Source organism: Cetorhinus maximus, chromosome 12, assembly GCF_964194155.1.
Source record: "Cetorhinus maximus chromosome 12, sCetMax3.hap1.1, whole genome shotgun sequence".
NCBI classification, from domain to species: domain Eukaryota; kingdom Metazoa; phylum Chordata; class Chondrichthyes; order Lamniformes; family Cetorhinidae; genus Cetorhinus; species Cetorhinus maximus.
In genome coordinates this window covers 84,108,379-84,131,889 of record NC_135890.1, presented here as the reverse complement: position 1 = coordinate 84,131,889, position 23,511 = coordinate 84,108,379, and the positions used below count along the sequence as shown (strand labels likewise).

The 23,511-nt window shown below is 42.6% G+C and overlaps 1 protein-coding gene across 1 annotated transcript; it reads left to right on the top strand.

Annotated features, from left to right (window-relative positions):
* Positions 1 to 1,895: 1,895 nt before the first annotated feature.
* Positions 1,896 to 19,302, top strand: pebp1 (phosphatidylethanolamine binding protein 1). Its single transcript, XM_078554020.1, has 4 exons — positions 1,896 to 2,126; positions 2,958 to 3,067; positions 8,489 to 8,589; positions 18,839 to 19,302. Exons 1-4 carry the CDS (start codon positions 1,992 to 1,994, stop codon positions 19,054 to 19,056), a joined length of 564 nt encoding a protein of 187 aa, XP_078410146.1. The 5' UTR covers positions 1,896 to 1,991; the 3' UTR covers positions 19,057 to 19,302.
* Positions 19,303 to 23,511: the final 4,209 nt, after the last annotated feature.

Here is a 23,511-nt window from a genome sequence, read left to right as displayed (position 1 = left end):
CTGTTAGGCTCTGCCATTTTTGTTTGGCTCTGTTTGGCTCTGCCAGGCCCAGTTTCGCTCTGTTAGGTTCTGCCAGGCACTCCTCGCCTTTGTTTGGCTCTATTTGGCTCTGCTAGCCTCTGTTTGGCTCTTTTTGGCTCTGTTTGGCTCTGTTGGGCTCTGTTTGGCTCTGTTTGTCTCTACCAGGTTCTAATTGGCTCTGTTTCACTCTCTTTGGCTCTGTTTGGCTCTACCAGTCTCTGCTTGGCTCTGCCAGGCCCAGTTTGGCTCTGTTAGGTTCTGCCAGGCACTCTTCGGCTCTGTTTGGCCCTGATTGGCTCTACCAGGCTCTGCTTGGCTCTTTTTGGCTCAGCCAGGCTCTGTTTGGATTTGTTGGGCTCTGTCTGGCTCTGTTTGTCTCTACCAGGTTCTGATTGTCTCTGTTTGGCTCTCTTTGGCTCTGTTTGGCTCTGCCAGGCTCTATTTGGCTCGGTTTGCTTTTGCCAGGCTGTCTTTGGCTCCGTTTGGATCTGCCAGGCTATGATTGCTTCTGTTTGGCTTTGTTCGTCTCTGTTTGCCTCTGCCAGGCTCTGTTTGGCTCATTTTGGATCTGTTTGGCTCTGCCAGGCCCTGTTTGGCTCTGTTTGGCTCTGTATGGCACTGTTTGTCCACTATTGGCTCTTCATCGCCCTGCCAGGCTCTGTCTGGCTCTGCCAGGCCCTGTTTGGCTCTGTTTGGCTCTGTATGGCACTGTTTGTCCACAATTGGCTCTTCTTCGCCCTGCCAGGCTCTGTCTGGCTCTGCCAGGCTCTGTGTGGCTCTGCCAGGTTCAGTTTGGTTCTGCCAGGTTCTGTGAGATTCTGCCAGTCTTTGTTTGGCTCTGTTTGGCTCTGCCAGACTCTGTTTGGATCTGTTTGACCTGACCAGGAACTCTCCAGCTATGCTTGGAACTGCCAGGCTCAGTTTGGCTCTGTTTGGCTCTGCCAGGCTCTGTTTGGCTCTGTTAGGCTCTGTTTGGCTCTGTCTGGCACTGTCTGTCCACTATTGGCTCTTCTTCACCCTGTTAGGCTCTGTCTGGCTCTGCCAGGCTCTGTATGGCTCTGATAGGCTAAGTTTGGTTCTGCTAGGCTCTGCTTGGCTCTGTGAGGCTCTGCCAGTCTTTGATTGGCCCTGTTTGGCTCTGCCAGACTCTGTTTGGATCCGTTTGACTTGGCCAGGAATTCTCCAGCTATGTTTGGAACTACCAGGCTCAGTTTGGCTCTGTTTGGCTCTGCCAGGCTCTGTTAGGCTCTGTTGGGCTCTGTTTGGCTCTGCCAGTTTCTGGTTGGCTATGATTGGCTCTGTTAGTCTCAGCCAGGATTTGTTTCTGTTTGGCTCTGCCAGGCCCAGTTTGCCTCTGTTAGTTTTTGCCAGACACTCTTCGGCTCTGTTTAGCCCTGTTTGGCTCTACCAGGCTCTGCTTGGCTCTTTTTGGCTCTTTCTGGCTCAGCCAGGCTCTTTTTGGATTTGTTGGGCTCTGTTTGTCTCTACCAGGTTCTGATTGTCTCCGTTTGGCTCTCTTTGGCTCTGTTTGGCTCTGCCAGGCTCTGTTTGGCTCTGTTTGCCTTTGCCAGGCTCTGTTTGGCTCTGTTTAGATCTGCCAGGCTATGATTGCTTCTGTTTGGCTCTCTTTGGCTCTGCATGGCTCTGCCATGCTCTGTTTGGCTCTTTTTGGCTCTGCCATACTCTGTTTGACTCTTTTTGGCTCTGCCATGCTCTGTTTGGCTCTGTTTGTATCTGCCAGGCTCTCTTTGTCTCTGTTGGTCTCCGTCAGGCTCTGTTTGGCTTCTTTTGGCTCTGTTTGTCCCTGCCAGGCTCTGTTGGCTCTATTTGAGTCTGTCAGGCTCTGTTTGGCTGGAGAGCGGTTCAGCCAATGGGAATGGAGGCTCGGACCGAGCTGTCTGCGCTCTGCGGGAGGCGGGGGTCCTGGAGTTGCTGCAGTGTGGCGCAGGCGCAGTACCCTGAGCAGTAAGATGCCGTTGGATCTGCACGAGTGGTCGAAGGCTCTGGCTCTGAATGAGGTGGAGGAGAGGCCGGGGCAGCCCCTGAATGTTAGTTATGGTACGGTGGAGATAGATGAGCTGGGCAAGGTGCTCACCCCCACCCAGGTATTGAGTCAAGGCGACTGAGAAGCCAAGCGGACTGAATATTCGATGTGTTTGTGGGGGGGTGGGAGAGAGAGAGAAAAATCAAAGAAGGTTCTGGAAATGACTGATACGGGCGGGGGCGGGGGGCGCGGAGTGACCACTGGCAGCTCGGCTGTCCTTCATATGCTGGGCTCTATTCTTTCGGCTGCGGTTAAGACTGGATTTCAGGGGGTTTTTTTTAGTAAATATTGGAAAGCAAGCTGAATATTTCTGTAAAATTGGCTGCGGTACAATCTGCGTTTATTTGGCTGCTGTAAAGCTGTCCGCCATCTTACACCATGTATGATTTGCGCCCCCCCCCCGCAAACTTTCCAGTTACAGATTAAACATTAACAAACCCCTTTAGGAAATATGATATTTTTAAATGAAACATGTTTGTCATTTATTATTTTTATTGATCTACAAAGTCTGACCTGATTTGTTGCTAACAAAACGTGATTCCAAGGTCTTTCTACAAGATCATATTAACTACAGATGATATAAGTTATTTGGCCCACATATCATCCGTCCAAACAGACCCCGGCGCCCCCATCACGGAATTGCACGATTTTTTTTTAACGATTGCAAGGTTTTTGCTTTTCACAATATGTACGTCCGTTCCGTGTGTTGGTTTGCGTGAAGAACTTTTCAGTGTGGGCTCAATGTTTTCCTTTAACTAGCTTGAACCCAAGTCCTATCCTTGCAGTTTAATTTAATATAATTTACTTTTCCATACCCTTAACTATCTTCTATATCTGTGTGACTTGCCTCTTTTCAAGGCAGATCTTAAAAGTATTTAATTTGTACTTACAGGTGCAGGACCGTCCGGTCAGCATTAACTGGTCTGGATGTGATCCAGACAAACTTTACACTCTGATTCTAACTGACCCAGATGCTCCAAGCCGGAAGGCACCAAAGTTTAGGTAGGTATTGAAAAGGCTAATCTTGATTGTTATTCCCGCCTATAATGAAAGGTCTGGGGGTGGAATGGTTTCCTAATTCGTCTCTTAACTGACAAAAAGAAAGTTCACTACTTGTTAGTATGTTAAATTCCCAAGGATGTCAAATTTTAAAATGTGACTTATGATTGTACATCTAATTAAGGTAACATTCCAGTGGACAGATATTATTGTTTGGGCACTGCTCTAACTGTGCTTTATCACATAGATAAATACTGATGTGGATTACCGCTTGCTTCACCCCGGCTCATCCTTACATAAAAACTTGCAATCCATTTTCTCATGAATGCTGCCCCTATCGCACTATCTAATTTGTTCATGGATGATTTGGGTTTTAATCTCCACTATTCTACCTCTTTGTATGTAAATATGCTTCCTGACATCAATCCTGAACTTGCTTTTAAGCACTTTGTTCTTATGCCCTCTTGTCCTATGGTTGAAAGTATCCAGCGTTAACCTTTTCTGCTCCTTTTGGTATCTTGTTTCCCTCCATGTTTATGTTGGGGAAATCTGGATTGAATTTTTCCAGTTCTCATGAACTGTACTTGAAATTCCTCAAATGAGGTGCTGAATCTTACTTTGTCCTTCCACGTTTGTGAAAACAGGAGTGTACTTTTTGTTTGTAAAATGTATATATAGTAGCAACACGGGTGGTATGCAACTAATAGCATGCTGCCGTCAAGCCAAAAAGACATTCTATCTCTTACACAAATGAGTAATGTGGTATTTGAAGTTCACTGCCAGTGTGATGCTAGGTATGTAGGCTGTACATGCCAAAGCCTGGCAGATCATATCAAACAGCATGTCCCAGCCACTGTTCACAACAGACAGGGTACAGACCATCCTCAACCAGCCCGTGGCTTGTAAAACTCAAAAAAGTGTCCAACCTTAGATGTGATTCTGCAATTGGACAGCATTTGCTAAATAATCCTCTGTGCTTAGAATTACATGACAACCAATTTAAGATAGTCGGCTCGCAATGTGGCACATTTGCATGTTCTGGAAGCTACGTGTGTTAATACTCAGGGCCCTGTTCTTCGCGGACAGAAAGAATATGTACATTGCGCCTGTTTTGGTTAAACAAAATGTGTGACAGCCATTCGCTGACTTAGTCCTCAGGGCAATGTCTTGCCAATCTGGATCAAGCTGTCTGGTTTAAATTTCAAACCATGCTTGGCAGTTAATTGTCAGTCATCATCAGTGGTGCATTCTCCATGGCAATGCCACTTGCCAACCATTCAACACTCTCTTCACATACAGTATAAATTGTTGTTTTTCCCCTTAAATTGCTATTCTTGCGAGTAACCTGATGAGTGCAAGACGAAAATCTTTATTGTCTAATATTATCAGATGGTTGGGGAGGGAAATGGGTGGTGGTCCATTTGGGATGGTTTTTCAAGCATATTCTGTATTCCCTGGCTCTTTAGTAAAATAATTGATCTAGTGTTTTATTATAGCATTGTATTTACCATAGTTTAATATTGGTCACTGTTAACACAATGAGGTGCAGCCTACTATTTTTACACTTGCCTATTAATGTGCATTAATGGGCTGGTTTTCCCTGTAGGGAGGGGGATGTTGGCTCACCTAAATAGCATTAAAAAGCAGTATATGGGAGATGGGGAATCACCAATACTGTCAAAAATACCTATCAACTTTTCACAAACGTCAAAACGTAAACCTTTGTCCTTAGTTCGCATGTCCCCTTTTAAAACTAAGAACAAATCATAAGCTACCTGATCTTCCCAGCAGGATTGGAGCATGCCACTCATCTTGGATGTTCTAGACAAATTACCATACCTATTGTAACTTTTAATATTAGATTTTAAAATATACAGCATTATAACACATTTTTTCAATTTTTCTCAGCATTAAGGGGAGACAAAAGATAAGTGTTCTTGATGGTTATAAGCTGGCTGGCTCACTATTTGTTCCTAGAATCTTATAAATTGCTGTTGGGCATGCAAAGAATTTCAAGGCTTAAGAGTCCTGGAGTCAACTCTGGATCATTCTGAAGTGGTAGCAACCCCTCTTTCCCACACCCCTTCCCCTAATAGAAAGTTTGAAATGTATATGCAACAGGTAAAAATGTTCCTTGGGCTTTATTCTTGTATTTATGTTTATATATTTTTTTGTAATGGAGTGGAGTGCTTTTATTTCAGTTACTTAACCATTTTTCTCAAGCTTTCTCCTGCAGTTCATTTTTATAAACTGCAGTTATAAAGTTGCAAATTGTAAGCCTTTGAATGTGTAAATGAAACAACTTTCGAATATAAGGAAAACAAAACCAAATGTTTACTGGAAACACATTGTACAGACTGTTAACCTTCCACAGTGTTGTGTCAAGGTAGAGTTTTTAGTATTTGAAAAGCAGCAATGGAATATTTTGGGGATCTGGTTTGCCTGTTTCTGCATTTGGGGTTATTGGATTAGGATAACAGAGCTGGCCTAATGTTCCATTGATTCAGGTATGTGCTCCTCCCCGCACCCATTTCTTGTGTTTGCTGTGCTTAATCAGTATAATCAGGTTGGTAGTGGATCCCAAGAAAAGGAATTTGTGGAATGTCTACGAGATGGCTTTTTGGAGCAGCTTGTGGTGGAGCCCACTAAGGAACAGGCAATTCTAGATTTAGTGATGTGGAATGGGGCAGATTTGATAAGGGAGCTTAAGGTGAAGGAACCCTTAGGAGGAAGTGACCATAATATGATAGAATTTACCCTGCAATTTGAGAGGAAAAAGCTAGAATCAGATGTAACGGTATTACAGTTGAATAAAGGCAAATACAGAGGCATGAGGGAGGAGTTGGCCAGAATTGACTGGGAGATGAGCCTAGCAGGAAAGACAGTGGAACAGCAATGGCAGGAGTTTCTGGGAGTAATTTGGGAGACACAGTAAAAATTCATCCCTAGGAGGAAGAAGCACACTAAAGGGAGGACGAGGCAACCATGGCTGACAAGGGAAGTCAGGGACAGCATAAAAGCTAAAGAGAAAGCATACAATGCGGCGAAGAGCAGCGGGAAACCAGGGGATTGGGAAGCCTACAAAGACCAACAGTGGACAGCTAAAAAAGAAATAAGGAGGGAGAAGATTAAATATGAGGGTAAACTAGCCAGTAATATAAAAGAAGATTGCAAGAGTTTTTTTAGATATATAAAGGGTAAGAGAGAGGCAAAAGTGGACATTAGGCCCCTGGAAAATGACGCTGGAGAAGTAGTAGTGGGGAACAAAGAAATGGCGGAGGAACTGAATAGGTACTTTGCGTCAGTCTTCACAGTGGAAGACACGAGTGACATCCCCAATGTTCAAGAGAGTCGGGGGGGGGAGCAGAGGTGAGTATGGTGGCCATTACCAAAGAGAAGGTGCTAGGAAAACTGAAAATTCTGAAGGTGGGTAAATCACCTGGACCAGATGGATTACACCCCAGAGTTCTGAAGGAGATAGCTGAAGAGATAGTGGAGGCGTTAGTGGCGATCTTTCAGGAATCACCGGAGTCAGGGAGGGTCCCAGAGGACTGGAAAATCGCTATTGTAACCCCCCTGTTTAAGAAGGGAGTGAGGCAAAAGATGGGAAATTACAGGCCGATTAGCCTGACCTCGGTCGTTGGTAAGATTTTAGAGTCCATTATTAAGGATGAGATTTCAGAATACTTGGAAGTGCATGGTAAAATCGGGCAAGGTCAGCATGGTTTCATCAAGGGGAGGTCATGCCTGACAAATCTGTTAGAGTTCTTTGAGGAGGTAACGAGTAGGTTAGACAAAGGAGAGCCAATGGATGTTATCTACTTGGACTTCCAGAAGGCCTTTGACAAGGTGCTGCACAGGAGGCTGCTCAGTTAAGATAACAGCCCATGGTGTTAGAGGCAAGGTACTAACATGGATAGAAGATTGGCTGTCTGGCAGGAGGCAGAGAGTGGGGATAAGGGGGTCCTTCTCAGGATGGCGGCCGGTGACTAGTGGAGTTCCGCAGGGGTCAGTGTTGGGACCACAACTTTTCACTTTATACATTAATGATCTAGATGAAGGAACTGAGGGCATCCTGGCTATTTGCAGATGATACAAAGATAGGTGGAGGGACAGTAGTATTGAGGAGGCGGGGAGGCTGCAGAAGGATTTGGACAGGTTAGGAGAATGGGCAAAGAAGTGACAGATGGAATACAACGTCGGGAAGTGTGAGGTCATGCACTTTGGTAGGAAGAATAGAGGCATAGACTATTTTCTAAATGGGGAGAGAATTCAGAAGTCTGGAGTGCAAAGGGACTTGGGAGTCCTAGTCCAGGATTCTCTTAAGGTTAACTTGCAGGTTGAGTTGGTAGTTAGGAAGGCAAATGCAATGTTGGCATTTATTTTGAGAGGACTAGTATATAAAAGCAGGGATGTGCTGCTGAGGCTTTATTAGGCTCTGGTCAGACCACATTTAGAATATTGTGAGCAATTTTGGGCCCCGTATCTCAGGAAGGATGTGCTGGCCCTGGAGAGGGTCCAGAGGAGGTTCACGAGAACGATCCCAGGAATGAAAGGCTTAACATATGAGGAACATTTGAGGACTCTCGGTCTATACTCGATGGAGTTTAGAAGGATGAGGGGGAATCTGATTGAAACTTACAGAATACTGAAAGGCCTGGATAGAGTGGACGTGGGGAAGATGTTTCCATTAGTAGGAGAGACTAGGACCCGAGGACACAGCCTCAGAGTAAAGGGAAGATCTTTTAGAACAGAGATGAGGAGAAACTTCTTTAGCCAGAGTGGTGAATCTATGGAATTCATTGCCACAGAAGGCTGTGGAGGCCAGGTCATTGAGTGTATTTAAGACCGAAATAGATAGATTCTTGATTGGTAAGGGGATCAAAGGTTACGGGGAGAAGGCGGGAGAATGGGGTTGAGAAATTTATCAGCCATGATTGAATGGCGGAGCAGACTCGATGGGCCAAATGGCCTAATTTCTGCTCCTATGTCTTATGGTCTAATCGCCCCATGTGCAGAAATGGGAAAATCTGCTTCCATATTTCCATTGGAAGATATTTTCTGCACACTGGGTATAGATCTTGCACCGAGTAGTTTATTGAAAATGTGTTTTCTTCACTGCTGCTACAAACTGGCTGAAATAGGACATCTTTACATTGATTTATATCTCACCCCCATCCCACCGCCTCCCTCATCACATCCAGTGTTTGAAGAATTGAATCATTTTAGGGAATACTTAAATGCATAACCCTGCTCATCTTCTGGTCACTAACTTCACTGTCCAAGTCTCTGAACCATACCATTGAAAGTTGTATTCATTGTTTTTAAATTTTGCCCCAGTTTTAAATATCTTTTGTTTTAGTTAATTGCCAAAATTCTCTAATGTGCCACGTTGTCCAACCATTAATCTTGTTTGCTTATTAGGGAATGGCACCACTTCATTGTGATCAACATGAAAGGGAATAACATTAAAAGTGGAGAGATTCAGTCTGACTATGTTGGCTCAGGTCCTCCTAAAGGAACTGGTGAGTCCATAATTTATCAATATAAATTAGATATGCTCATGATTGAGCCATATTAATTTTAGTTATTGACCCTTTAGAGTTTGTGTTTTGTGGAAAGTTTCAATCAAAATATTCTCAAGCGCTTTTCAGGTATGTTTACAATGTATCCACTGTACAGTACACTGTAACAAACAACTATTTTGAAACACGTGATTTAAGTAAGCACGCACCTGGTATTGGGAGACAGTATTGGCACACTGCATTTTTCATCTTGGGAGCCTGGGTATGAAGCCAGCCCTGATCCATGGGAAAAATTAATTCAACCTCTGACTGGAGAGTACAACAATAACTTATAGTACCTTTAACAGAATAAAACTTTACAGGAGCACTATAAAGCAAAATTTGACAGCGAGCCACATTTGGAGGTATTAGGTCAGATGGCCAAAAGGTAGGCCTAAAAGGTATCTTCAAGAATGAAATTGAGGTAGAGAGATGTAGGGAGGGAATTTCAGAGTTTAGGGCCAAGGCTGCTGAAGGCATGGCCTCCAGTAGTGGAGCAGTTAAGGTGGGGCATGCTGTAGAGGAAAGAACTAGAGCGCACAGATATCTTGGAGGATTATAGGGCTGGAGGCGATTACACCGATAGGGAGGGGAGAGGCCAGGGAGGGGTTTGAAAACAAGGTTGAGAATTTTAAAATGAAGGCATTGACCTAAAGTAGGTCAGCAAGCAGAGGAGTGATAGATGAATGGGTTTTGGTGTGAGTTAAGACATGGGCAGCAGACTTTTGGATGACCATGCTATGGAGAATAGAACGTTGGAGATCAGCGAGGAGTGCATTGGAATAGGTCAAGTTTGGAGGTAACAAAAGCATGATATTAAGGGTTTCAGCAGCAAATGAGCTGAGACGGCGAAATCAGGTGATGTTACGAAGGTGGAGATTGGTGATCTTAGTGATGGCATGAAATGAGGTTGGAAGCTTATCTCGGGGTAAAATGTGACACCAAGTTTGTGAACAGATTGACTTAATCTCACCCTTTTAGTAGGGAGAAGAATGGAGTTGGTAGCTAGGGAATGGGGTTTGGAGCAAGGACTGAAAACAATGGCTTCAGTCTGCCCAATATTTAATTGGAGGAAATTTCTGTTCATCCAGTACTGGATATTGGATGAGCAGTCTGATAAGTTAGGAACAGTTGAGGAATCATGAGAGGTGGTAGTGAGGTGGTGCAGTGTTCATGTGGAAACTAACACTGCTTTGGGATGATATTGCCAAGAGGAAGCATGTATGAACGGGCCAAGGATAGATCCTTGAAGAACATCAGAGGTAACAGTGTAGGAGCAGGAAGAGAACATTCTAAGTGATACATTGCCTATGATTATGGAATCAGGTGAGAGCAGTCCCACCCAGATGGACAACAGTGGGGAGATGTTGTAGGATGGTGTGGTCAACCATGTCAAAGGCTGCAGACAGGATGAGGAGAGAAAGTTTACCTTTGTAACAATCACATATGTCGTAATTTTTTAACTTTGAGAACAATTTCAGTTCTGTAGCAGGGGAAGAAATCTGATTTGTAGGATTCAGACAAGAAGTTCTGGGAAATATGGGAATGAATTCTGGAGGTGATGACATGTTTAAGGACTTTGAGAAGAAAGGGAAGTTAGAGATCGGGCAGTAGTTTGCAAGGGCGATAGAGTTAAAATTTGTTTTATTTTGAGGAGGGGGTGAAGATGGTAGATTTAAAGGGGAGTGGGAGTTTAGACCTACCTTTTACTAATTGAAGCTTAACTAGTGTGAGTCATCCCAGCTCACCTCAGCTTTAATTAAGAAAGGGACTATTTAGAAGCACACTACAGTGTGCTTGCACACGAACAGGGGAGAGACCTCATTGTGAGTGAGACACAACCAGAGTGAGTGTGGGTATTGGCAATTTGGTGCACAGGGGAAGAGGTGCTCTTTGCATTTTTTCTTTGCTATCCAACTTCTTAAATCTTCAGAGAGTGGTCTTGCCCTGCTCCAGCAGTAGAGGCTACAAGGGAAAGGAATGACTGGTAAGTAGTGGGTAAGGTCGGGTAAGTATTTACGACTTTTATCGCTTATAGTTTAAGGTCTTTTTGTGGTTTATAGTTTGTATATTCTGTGGTAACGAGGATCAGGGAAGAAGGGCCCCAGAGTAATTGATTTAAAAGGTTTAATTTAAAGGGATAAGTCATGGCAGGAGAGCTCAAAGCCGTGGTGTACTCCATGTGGGAAGCCGGGAGCATTTCCAGTGCCCGGGACCAGCATGTGTGCAGGAAGTGTGTGCAGCTGCAGCTCCTGGAAGCTCGGGTTTCAGAGCTGGAACGGTGGCTGGGGACACTGGAGTATCCGTGAGTCTGGGAGCATCGTGGATAGCATGTTTAGAGAGGTGGTCACACCACAGCTGAAGGGACTTGAGGAAGGAAGGGAATGGGTGACCACCAGGCAGTCCAAGAGAGACAGGCAAGGTAGTTCAGGAGTCCCCTGGGGTCCCGCTTGCAAATCGGTATTCCATTTTGGAGGCTGATGAGGGTGCTGCTTCCTCCAGGGAGTGCAGACAGAGCCACGGTTCTGGCACTACAAGCAGCCTGTCCTTACAGGATGGGAGGAAGAGAGAAAGAGCAATAGTAATAGGGGATTCTATAGTCAGGGGAACAGATAAGCGCTACTGTGGCTGTCAACGTGACTCCAGGATGGTGTGTTGCCTCCCTGGTGCCAGGGTCTGGGATGTCACTGAACGGCTGCAGGGCATCCTGAAGGGGGAGGGTGATAAGGCAGAGGTCATGGTACATGTTGGTAGTAATGACATAGGTAGAAAGAGAGATGAGGTCTTGCATCAAGAATTCAGGGAGTTAGGCAGTGGACTAAAAAGCAAGACCTCTCGGGTTGTAATCTCTGAATTACTCCCAGTGCCATGTGCTAGCAAGCTCAGAAACAGGAGAATATAGCAGGTGAATGCGTGGCTTAAGAGTTGGTGCAGGAGGGAGGGTTTTAGATTCCTGGATCACTGGGACTGTTTCTGGGGAAGGTGGGACCTGGAGAAGCAGGACGGTCTACATCTGAACCAGAGCGAGACGAACATTCTTGCGGGCGGGTTTGCTAGTGCTGTTGGGAGGAGTTTAAACTAATTCGGCAGGGGGAGGGGGATACAGAATGTTAGCAGAATAGGGACATGTCATAATACAGTAAAACAATCAAGTCAGAGGGAGTACAGCTGCATTAAGTTTCAAGGGAGTGAGGCAAGGCTGGATGGCCTCTACTTTAATGCCAGGAGTATTACAGGTAAAACAGATGAGTTAAGGGTGAGGATTGACACATGGAACTGTGATATAGTAGCCATCACTGAGACATGGTTGAGGGAGGGGCAGGATTAGCAGCTCAACATTCCGGGATATAGAATCTTCAGGCGAGAGGGGAGGGCATAAAAGAGGAGGAGGCATTGCATTATTAGTTAAGGAGTCAGTTACTGCAGTAAGGAGAGATGATATCTTGGAGGGGGCATCGAATGAAGCTTTGTGGTTAGAGCTTAGGAATAAAAAAGGGGCAGCCGTATTGTTAGGTATTTATTATAGACCCCCAGGTAGTCAGCGGTAAACTGAGGAGCAATTATGTGCAAAATTTGCGGAAGTGTGTAAAAACAACAACAATAGGATAATTATATTAGCTGATTTCAACTTTCCTAACATTAATTGGGATAGACATAGTGTTAAGGGCTTGGATGGAGTGGATTTCTTGAAATTGTACAGGAGAACTTTTTAGGTCAATGTGTAGAGGGTCCAACAAGGGACGGTGCAGTGCTGGACCTAATTCTGGGGAATGAAGCCGGACAGGTGGCTGAGGTGGTGGTGGGCGAGCATTTTCGTGATAGCGACCATAACATGGTACAATTTAAGCTTGTTATGGACAAAGAAATAGACAAGTTGCAAAAAAACTGTTTTGGATTGGGGGAGAGCGGAGTTTAGTAAAATGAGGCAGGATTTGGCCAAGGTAGACTGGGAACAGCTACTTGTGGGGAAATCTACAGAGGAGCAGTGGGGGTGTTCAAGAAGGAAATGGGGAGGGTACAGGCTCAACATGTTCCCTCTAGGGTGATAGGAAGGAGTAATAAGTCCAAAGAACCATGGATGACCAGAGATATTCAGGATACGATGAGAAAGAAAAGAGAGGCTTTTAGCAGATACAAGGGAAGCAAATCAGCGGAGGCATTAGTGGAGTACAGGAAGTGCAGGGTGGAGCTTGAGAAAGCAATTAGGAGAGCAAAGAGGGGATATGAGAAAGCTCTGGCTGGTAAAAGTAAGGAAAATCCCAAGATATTCTATAAGTATATCAATGGAAAGAGGATAACTTGGGAAAGAGTAGGGCCCATTAGGGATGAAGGGGGCAATCTATGGGTGGACCCAGAGGACATTGGTAGAGTGTTGAATGAATACTTTACATCCGTCTTCACCCAAGAGAATGAGGATGAAGCTATCAAGCTCAGTGAGAGAGACTGCAAGGTTCTTGAGGAAATTGATATAGGGAGTGACAAGGTTTTGGAGGTGTTGGCAGCTTAAAAGTGGACAAATCTCCAGGTCCGGATGATGTGTCCCAGACGGCTGAGGGAGGCAAGGAAGGAAATCGCAGGGGCTCTGACCCAAATTTTTAATTCCTCTCTGGCCACGGTGGAGGTGCCAGAGGACTAGAGAACAGCTAATGTGGTACTGCTATTTAAGAAGGGTTGTAGAGATAAGCCAGTGAACTACAGGCTAGCGAGTCTCACGTCAGTGGTAGGAAACTATTGGAGAAAATTCTGAAGGAGAGAATCTATCTCCACTTGGAGAGGCAAGGTTTGATCAGGGATAGTCAGCATGGCTTTGTCAGAGGGAGGTCATGCCTAATAAATTTGATTGAATTTTTTGAGGACGTGACCAGGTGTGTAAATGAGGGCAGTGCAGTTGATGTAGTTTATATGGATTTCAGCAAAGCCTTTGACAAGGTCCCACATGAGAGACTTATAAAGAATACAAATGCACATGGGATACAGGGCAATTTGATAAGGTGGATTCAAAATTGGCTTAGTTGTAGGAGGCAGAGGGTGATGACAGAAGGATGCTTTAGTGACTGGAAGCCAGTGTCCAGTGGCGTACCACGGATATCTGTGCTGCGTCCCCTATTATTCGTCATTTATACAAACAACATAGATGACTGTGGGGGGTATGATTAGTAAATTTGCGGATGACACAAAGATTGACGGGGTGGTTTAACAGTGAGGTTGAGTGTCTTGGGCTATAGGAAGATATAGACAGGATGGTCAAATGGACAGATAAGTGGCAGATGGAATTTAACCCTGAAAAGTATGAGGTGATATACTTTGGAAGGAGTAATTTGACGAGGAAGTATTCAATGAATGGCATGACACTAGGAAGTCCTGAGGAACAAAGGGACCTTGGCGTGTGTGTCCATAGATCTCTGAAGGCGGAGGGGCATGTTAGTGGGGTGGTGAAAAAGGCATATGGGACACTTGCCTTTATCAATTGAGGCATAGATTACAAAAGTAGGGAGGTCATGTTGGAGTTGTATAGAACCTTGGTGAGGCCACAGCTAGAGTACTGTGTGCAGTTCTGGTTGCCACATTATAGGAAGGATGTGATTGCATTGGAGGGAGTGCAGAGGAGATTCACCAGGATGTTGCCTGGGATGAAACATTTAAGTTATGAAGAGAGATTGGATAGACTTGGGTTGTTTTCGTTGGAGCAGAGAAGACTGAGGGGGCGACCTGATCGAGGTGTACAAGATTATGAGGGACATGGATAGGGAGCAGCTGTTCCCCTTAGTTGATGGGTCAATCACGGGGAGACATAAGTTCAAGGTGAGGGGCAGGAGGTTAAGAGGGGACGGGAGGAAAAACTTTTTTACCCAGACGGTGGTGACGGTTTGGAATGCGCTGCCTGGGAGGGTGGTGGAGGCGGGTTGCCTCACATCCTTTAAAAAGTACCTGAATGAGTACTTGGCACGTCATAACATTCAAGGCTATGGGCCAAGTGCTGGTAAATGGGATTAGGTAGGTAGGTAGATCAGGTGGTTCTCACGTGTCGGTACAGACTCGAAGGGCCTCTTCTGCACTGTGAGATTCTGTGAACACCTGGAGAGCGAGAACTGTTTGCAGTATCGGCTAACATGGGGACCAAGTGGTTGGGTGATCTGCAGTTCAGTGGGAATGGGATTGAGGGAACAGGAGGTGGGCCTCAAGGACAAGATGAGCTGAGAGGGCATGAAGGAAGATGGGAAAAATGTGAGTTCAAGGCTTGAACCCGGGACAGCATTGGAGAAAGTTTGGCTAGGTAGGCTAGTGGGAAGGACGTGGCAGAGGTAGCTGATCAGATGGCCTTGTTTTTAGTGACAAAAGAAGTCCATGAGCTCCCAGCACTTACTGTTGGCCTTGATGGTGGAGGGGTTAGGGTAAAGTGGAGAAAAAAGCCGGGGTTATTTTTGCATTTTGGGATAATCCTAGAATGGTGAGCAGTTTTAGCAGATACGAGCAGGGCCCCATAGTGTTTTACGTGGTCCAGCCAGATATGGCAGGACTGCATGATATTTTCGATACTTTCAAAAACTGTTCAACAAAATCAAGGAAACATACTGAATACTACATAAACAATTCATGATTTTTGTCTCAGAATTCATAGTTCCATTGTCTAAGTTTGTGTAGGTTGATTTTGTAAGAGCTATCCTCTATGGGGAGAACAAAATTACCTCCTTAGACAGTACCTTTTAAACTCACAACCACTACCATCCAGAAGGACATGGGCAGCAGACACATGGGAACACCACCACCTAGAAGTTTTCTTTCAAACCACTCACCATGCTGACTTGGAAATATATTGCCGTACCCTCTCTGTTGCTGGGTCAAAATCCTGGAACTCCCTCCCCAACAGCACTGGGTATACCTACACCACATGGACTGCAGTGGTTCAAGAAGGCAGCTCACTACTACTACCACCACCACCTCCTCAAGAGCAATTAGGGATGGGTAATAAATGCTGCCCCAGCCAGCAACACCCATGCCCCATCATCGAATTAAAAAGTCGCTCAAAACTATTCTGTAAATTTAATTCTATCTCTGCTGGTTGCAAGGTATACATAGATTAGTTTAAGCAGTATGTTAATTCTGGGAAATCAAATATTTTCAAATATACATACTAGATGAATGAAAAAGTCCCTCAAAACTATTCTGTAAATTTAATTCTCACTCTGCTGGTTGCAAGGTATACATAGATTAGTTTAAGCAGTATGTTAATTCTGGGAAATCAAATATTTTCAAAAATACATACTAGATGAATTTGAGGTTAGGTTGTAATGCTGGTCAGATCCAGGGTAAAGCTGTCCATTTGGCCTTATAGTGGGTGTCCAAATCTGGAGCAATCTCAGTTGTACCAGTGGGATTGTCATTTCCTATACCAGCCATCCTTGGATTAATTTGTTGCTATTGAATTAGTGATTTTATGTGTAGACTTCTGTCCTCTTGGAACTAGATTGAGACAGTATGAACCTTTAGTTTGCAGCCGCAAGACATCTGCCAAGTAGTTTGCTTTTGAACTTTTATGTTATAAATCTACTGGGCAAATACAAAAGCATCACAAGAATCAATGCTTTTCAATGGTGGAGGAGGAGAATGAGTTGCATTTTGTAGAAACCTAATGGCACAACTCAAATCAACTTTTGAATATACATTTAACCCCTTGCTTGAAGTTGTTGTAACATTTTGTATAAATAACAGCAAACACTGTTATGCTGACAGCAAATTATGGACCTAACAGTGAGGCTATGCGTTTTGTTTTAAAGTTCATTGTGACCAGAACATTTCCGTTTTAACTGTTGTAGAATTCTAGTTGCTATCCATAAAGGCACTGGCAGCAGTTGGCATTCGGAACTCTGGCCATCATTTTCCGTTTGCTACCTCTCTCATCTGGACTTCTAAATTCAGATCTCGCTATACTTAAAAGCAAAATACTGCGGATGCTGGAAAACCTCAACAGGTCTAGCAGCATACCTATACCACATGAACTGTGTGCTGCTAGACCTGCTGAGCTTTGAGTATTTTCTGTTTCTGGCTCTATTTCTGTGTGCCACAGTGTCTTTACCTACACTGTGGTATTGAAGTCTATCACACTTGTTCTCTGGTGGCGTGTCCATTGTGGATTTGAAATAATCAGTTATTGGAAACAGCTGGAGTCCAGCAGTTAGGACTGAATCAATGGTTCTATTTTCTAAAAATATTTTTTAACATTTATATCTTCTGCTGAAATTCTCATGCCTGCCACCTACAGACTCAATTGACCAGCCACCCTCTAAACTTAAGCTCATCCTCATCCTGTTCTTGCTGATCTACATCAACTCCCTGCCTTCCAATCAATGCCTTCAGTTTAAAATTCCCATTTGTACTTTTAAATATTTTCATTGCCTCACCCCTCTTTATCTCCTCCAGCCCTATACAACTCAGGAAAAAACCCCACTCAGTTCCTCTGAATCTGTACTGCTGTGCTTTCCTCCCCTTTTGTCTTACCATTGAAGGCCATGTTTTTAGTTATTTCTGTACCATCCCTCTAGAATTCCCTTTTCCACCCAAGCTTTTTGTCCCCTCCTAATAACTTTCTTTGACTCTCTGTTCCATGTGCCTCTGAAATCATTTTTTTCTACATTAAAGCTGCTATTTATTTGTAAATTGTCCAGATTAGCCATGATCTAATTGAATAGTGGAACAGGCTCTAGGGCTGAATGGCCTAATCCGTTCTGATGTTCAGTGAAAGCTGTTGATTGTCATCCAGCCATTCTCTTTTTTTTCTCCTTGCCAGACTGCTGTGATCAATTATTGTGCCCAAGTTGAGATCAGCTAACTAAGAGACATGGGAGTGATATTGTGTTCTTCCTGGCTCAGTAACATACCCAGCAATGCATAAGGCATTAGTAATTCTGGCGTTTAGCAACCTAACCATGTGCATTGACTGTCCATTTGATCCTGGTAGATTGTCGGCCAGCTGAAGCATTCTTTGTGTATTTAACTATGTTTTGTAGAATATGCATTAGGTACAAATAACTGCATTTGTGACCTTCAACTGCATCAATCAGCATTGATTGCCCTTGATAAGGTGCCCTCAACAACTGAGTTGTTTGTCACACCATTTTGGAGAGCAGTTAAGGGAACTGTGTTGCTGTGGGTACAGGCCAGATTGCATAATGGATGGCACATCATCTTCCTTATGGGTCATTAGTGAACTAGATTTTTGTAACAGTCTGGTAGTTACATGGTCACCATTACTTGCATTTTATTCCATAGTTAAAATTGCTGTTGCTATGGTGGGATTTGAATTTGTGCTTCTGGATTATTCAGTAACAAAACCACTCTGCTACCATGCCTGACAAGTTAATTTGTTTCCTAGTTTTACCAATTCTGAAGTATAAAATCCTTATTTTTGGATGTTTCACCAAATTTGGCTCCCTAGTGATTAGGCCCAGTAATTTACTGTGGGTAAATAATTAAGCGGCAAACTGATCTCCATTCTCCTTTTGAGAGTGTTATTTATGAAGTAACTCCAGATGATTTTTAGAATTCAGTAAAGTTTCTAGTTCCTGTATTTATCAACATTTGTTACTGCAAATAAAGCATTTTTTGTATGGATATTTCTGCAAACCTGTTACTCTTTAAATCCTAATACAGTTTATTAGCTTGCCTGGAATTGCTAAAAATGTTTTTTACTGAATATTTTAAGATTCCACTATTGGGAATGTCTATACCCTAATTCTGTAAAATAATCTTCAGGATGAAGTTTTAACCTGGGTATATTGGCTGAGAGCAATTAATATTTTCTGCAAATGGATTTTTTTATATGCTGAAAATATTTCAGGTCTTTTTGGCACAATATTAGTGGTGCAGATTTGCTTACATTGGAACCTGTTTGCCATGATGGAGGTGTTAAAACAGTCCTGAAAGCTCACCTCTGCCTACTTTAAACAGGCTGTCTCTGTAGTGACTTTTAAAGGCACAGCTTCACTAACAGACTACTGCTATAGCTGATGATGCCAGGAGATCATTTTTAGGCAAGTAAGTCAACTGGTCCAACAATTGAAGTTGGGTGTGTGGATATGAAAACTTTGAGCTGATATTAACCATTGCAGCACAAGCAGAAAAGTGTTCCATTATTATTGTGAACATTTTTTGCATGGGGTTAATTATGTTGTCAATTTCTCCATTTTGCTTTGTCTTAAAATGTTTATTACAGGTCTTCACCGCTATGTCTGGCTGGTTTACGAACAATCTCAGCCACTGAAATGTGATGAACAGCGTTTGACCAACCGTTCAGGCGATAAACGTGGGACATTCAAAACTGCAGCATTCCGTAAGAAGTACAACCTAGGTGTACCAGTGGCAGGGACATGCTACCAGGCCGAATGGGATAACTATGTCCCAAAACTCTATGAACAGTTATCTGGAAAGTAATTTGCAAAATCCTAACTAGATTTGTTTTACAAAAAATATGTATTTCCTCATAACTGTCGTAGCAACACTTGTTTGGCTGTATAGAGCCTGAAACAATGTTATTATTGATGCACAGTGACTTTTGGTTCTATACCCCTAAATAAATGTCAAAGTTCAGTTTTTTTGCACCTGAACTGAAAGTACAAGGAAAAGTACAGGTGCCAATTTGATTTTACATTTACAATAAATTATTCATGGCATGGAGAATATGGTTTTCAGTCCTTATTTGTTGCATTTAGTCAAAGGAACTGATGATACTTATAATAAATTTGTTTTGAAGAATGCAGATACCTGTGTTAAAGATATTCATAGTAACTATTTTTTTGATCCAGTAGCGAAATAAAGGCAAGCCTACGTTAGTTAAATGAAATGTATGCTATTTCAATTCCTAAATGTTCCAGAAGATTACAAATAAATATCTTTACCTGGAATTGCCACCAGCTTTCACTGGTTTTAACAGCATAATTCAACACAAATTAAGTTTCCAAGATCTTAAAATTGTGCTGAAAGCCAGTCTCAGCCACAAAACTAGTGATGTCCCTCAATTGAAATATGGGTACAATTGGTAGAAACTTGCCTCTATAAGTAGACACTCTCAAATTAAGCCTTTTGGCACAGAAGCAATAAGTTTAAATTACTAAAACTAACTAGTGTACACCTATGAAACAAGTAAATGGTTCAGTATAGTTTCATTTTGTGATTTTAAAATGATGTTATTCACAGGTGGTGAACAGGACATTTAAAATTGCACCAGGTTACTATTCAAATGCATAATGCACGGCAAAAAATGTTTTAAGCTACCTGATTGTGTTGCTTCTTGGAAGATGTCTGGTTATGCAAATAAGAGGCAATACTTCCAACTGTAACTTAATTTTTTAAAAATGCAAAAGTGCAAGTTGCAAGTAGATTGCAAATGGAAACAAAAGTGGAAACTACACCCAATCATGCATGAAAGTAAAGGTCAGTGACGAGGCAATTCTAGGAAAGAAGTCATCGTTTCAAAAGAATTGGGTTTATTGTACCAGATGCTTTGCAGTGTTAAACAGAGAGGGCTCCTAAAATTGGAAAATTGGTTATTAGTTAAGAAAATTGATCATGCAATTAAATGAATGTACATGCTATTCAGTCCAACTGGTCCACGCCAAAGTTTATGCTTCATATAAGCTGCTTCCCACCCATCTTTGTTTAACCTCGACAGAATAACCTATTCCTTTCTCCTTTTACCTAGCCTTTTCTTGTTACAGCATATTCCACATTCAAACCACTAAATAAAGAAGTTTCTCCTGAATTTAATATTAGTGTCAATCTTATTTTTAATCAAATTTGTCTCTCCCCGCCCGCCCCCCACAAAAAAATATTTCCACATCCACTGCACCAAACTCCTTCATAACCTCAAAAGGTTTCCTCAGCCGTCTCTTTTCTAGAGAATGGGATCCTAATCTGTTATTACTTTCCTGGTATCATTGTAAAGCTTTTTTTGCACCACCTTCACCATCTCTCTTTTTTGTAATAGTGTGGTCTAACCAAGGCTGCATACAAATTTAACTTCTCTGCAATCTCTCTAGAAATGAACTGCAGTACTAAGGTTAATAAGGCTTTGTTAAAGAAAAAATCACTATCTGCATCCCAAATTCCAATGCTCTCCTACCCTATTGAGACTTTACTTTCTACGGTGTTAGGTGGCATCACTCTACCAAATTGCACCACCTCACTTGTTGAAATTTCTGCTAATTACACATCTGCTCTACATTATTGATGCCCTGTATTTTGTCAGGACCCTCCAATTTGGTGTTCTCTGCAAAACTTAAATTATACTTCCAATTCCCAAGTTCTTAACTTCAAACCTTGTTTTGTATCAATTCTATTTGCCGCCAACTCCACATGCATCTGAGATACCTTTATTGAAGGCTTTTTGAAAATCTAAAATTACATTATCTACTGTGCTTGTCTACCCTGTTACTGCTTCAAAGAATTAATGAGACATTGACCTCCCTTTGAAATATCAACTATTCTTTATCATATATTTGAGGTTCTATTCACTGCTGTGATTTTAATGGATTTGGGAGTGTAAACTTATTCAAATGACCAGCCCTAAAAATTAAAAAGTTAAATCCAAGTGAAAAGAATGTGAAAATGTATTTATGATCCAGTTACAGTAAATAGCTTAACCAATAAGTTTGGAGTTAGGCACTCTTCTGCCCAAATTATATAGCCCTCACTTTGGAGGCTACAAAAAAAACAATATTCATAGTAAAGATACAGATCTATGGGCAGTGAACAGCACAGTGTCATGCACATGTGAAATATTAATCTTCAATTTCATCAGCTGGCCAGGTACTTAGGACTTTTAAAGCAAGCTGCCACAGGTCACCTGACATGTCTGGAAGTTTCCAATGTGGATTACAATTAGGATATGCCAAGGCAAACCTCCTATGGAATTTCACACCTGATCGCTAGGACATCTAGAAAAACTAATCACCTAGGCCTGTCCAGACATGAACTGATCAGTGGTCTTCTTTAAATACTCAAATCATTGCGATCCTGTAACCAGAATCACCATTTTGAAGTATCTTATATTACAACACCCCAGTTGCTTTTGGTAGTCTGTAGTAGTAGTCTGCAAATGGATACCATCTCTCTCCCTGCTGTCTCCTTTAGAGGCCCATCTGTTACAGTTTGGAATCCAGAGAGAGAGAAAATTGCAATCACAAGTAACCTCAAATGCAATAGCATCCACTTTTGAAAAAGACAGATTACAGTTAAAAGCCTCCAGAAATTGTAGTTTACATTGGCTGCAATTCCACTGAAATTAAGATTGCCATTATTAAAAACTGCCTGAGCCACAAACAATAGCGAAGAACTCAGTAAACTCTATTTCTTGCCTTTTATCATTAAGTATTAATTTGGTCAAAAGTCAATCTCTATTGTATAACTCGTAATTCTGCATGTGCGCATTGTGAAGGCCCTGTTTAAATGGGTGGGTATTTAGCTCAATAAAAACTAACCCACTTTGTGTTCTATGCAATCACTGTTTAAATGGTTAAGTACTGACACTGAATTGATACCTTCACCCTTATAAATTTCAAAACCCTGTTACGATTAATCAAAGAGTGGGAAAGAAAGGGTGAGTCCTGACATCCATCCTCACCTAGTTGTAACAAGTGAGTTAGAACGTTTAACTCTATCAAATCACAGGTGAGATAAAGTACCCCCTACCCACACACACTTTGTTGGCTACAGGTTTTAAAATAATTATAGCTAATCTCACTAGCTCCCAATTTAGCATTATGTAGTAATTCAGAGGTCACAAAGATGGCTCATGTGGGCAGTTGTATAAATTAATGGTATCTTAATATATTGTCAAACTATCAATCACTTTCACATCCAAGCAAAGTAGATTTGGATTTACATTAACACAAGTGTCCAAAAGTGTCTGTAAACTCAAAAACTAATATGAAAGCCTTGAGGTAAGAGTTCCCAAGAAGCCACCTTACAGCAGTGAGTTCTCACCAAACACAGTATAACTGCAGCCATAGAGGTTGGAGTTCAAGTATGTTGGAATGCAGCCAATGAACATTTACTCTGAACATAAAATCCACACTTTATGTTGGTAATGGGTTAAGAAAAGCAATTAATTTATGATGGCACAGAAAGAGGCCATTCAGCTCGTCGTGTTGGTGCCAGGCAAAAAAAAAAAACTTAAAACTAGCCACCCATTCTAATCCCATCTACCAGCACCTGGTCCATAGCCTTGCAGGTTACATCACTTCAGGTGCAGATCCAGGTAACTTTTAAATGAGTTGAGGGTTTCTGCCTCCGCCACCAAATCAGGCAGCGAATTCCAGACACCCACCACCCTCTGGGTGATGTTTTTCCTCATGTCCCTTCTCATCCTACAAATCACCTTAAGTCTGTGCCCTCTGGGAATTGGCCTCTCTGCTAGAGGAAACAGGTATTTCCGGTCTATTTTATCTAGGCCCCTCAATCTTGTACACCTCAATTAAGTCGCCCCTCAGCGTCCTTTGTTCTAAGGAAAACAACCCTAACCTATCCAATCTTTCCTCATAGCTGCAATTTTCGAGCCCCGGCAACATTCTTGTAAAACTCCTCTGTATTCTCTCCAGAGTAATTATGTCCTTCCTGTAATTTGACCAGAACTGTACACAAAAATCTAACTGTGGCCTAACCAGTGTTTTATACAGTTCTAACATTACATCCCTGATGTTGTATTCAATACCTTGTCCAATAAAGGAAAGCATTCCATTTGCCTTCTTTACCATCTTATCCATCTGTCCTGCCACCTTCAGGGACCTGTGGACATGCATTCCAAGGTGTCTCACTTGCTCTACCCTCTCAATATCCTCCCATTTATTGTGTATTCCCTAGCTTTGTTTGCCCTCTATAAATACATCATCT

Coding starts and splice junctions, on each gene's coding strand:
- pebp1 (XM_078554020.1), top strand. CDS start 1,992: ATGCCGTTGGATCTGCACGAGTGGTCGAAGGCTCTGGCTCTGAATGAG. Junction 2,127..2,957: donor AGGTGCTCACCCCCACCCAG/GTATTGAGTCAA, acceptor TTGTACTTACAG/GTGCAGGACCGTCCGGTCAG. Junction 3,068..8,488: donor CGGAAGGCACCAAAGTTTAG/GTAGGTATTGAA, acceptor TTTGCTTATTAG/GGAATGGCACCACTTCATTG.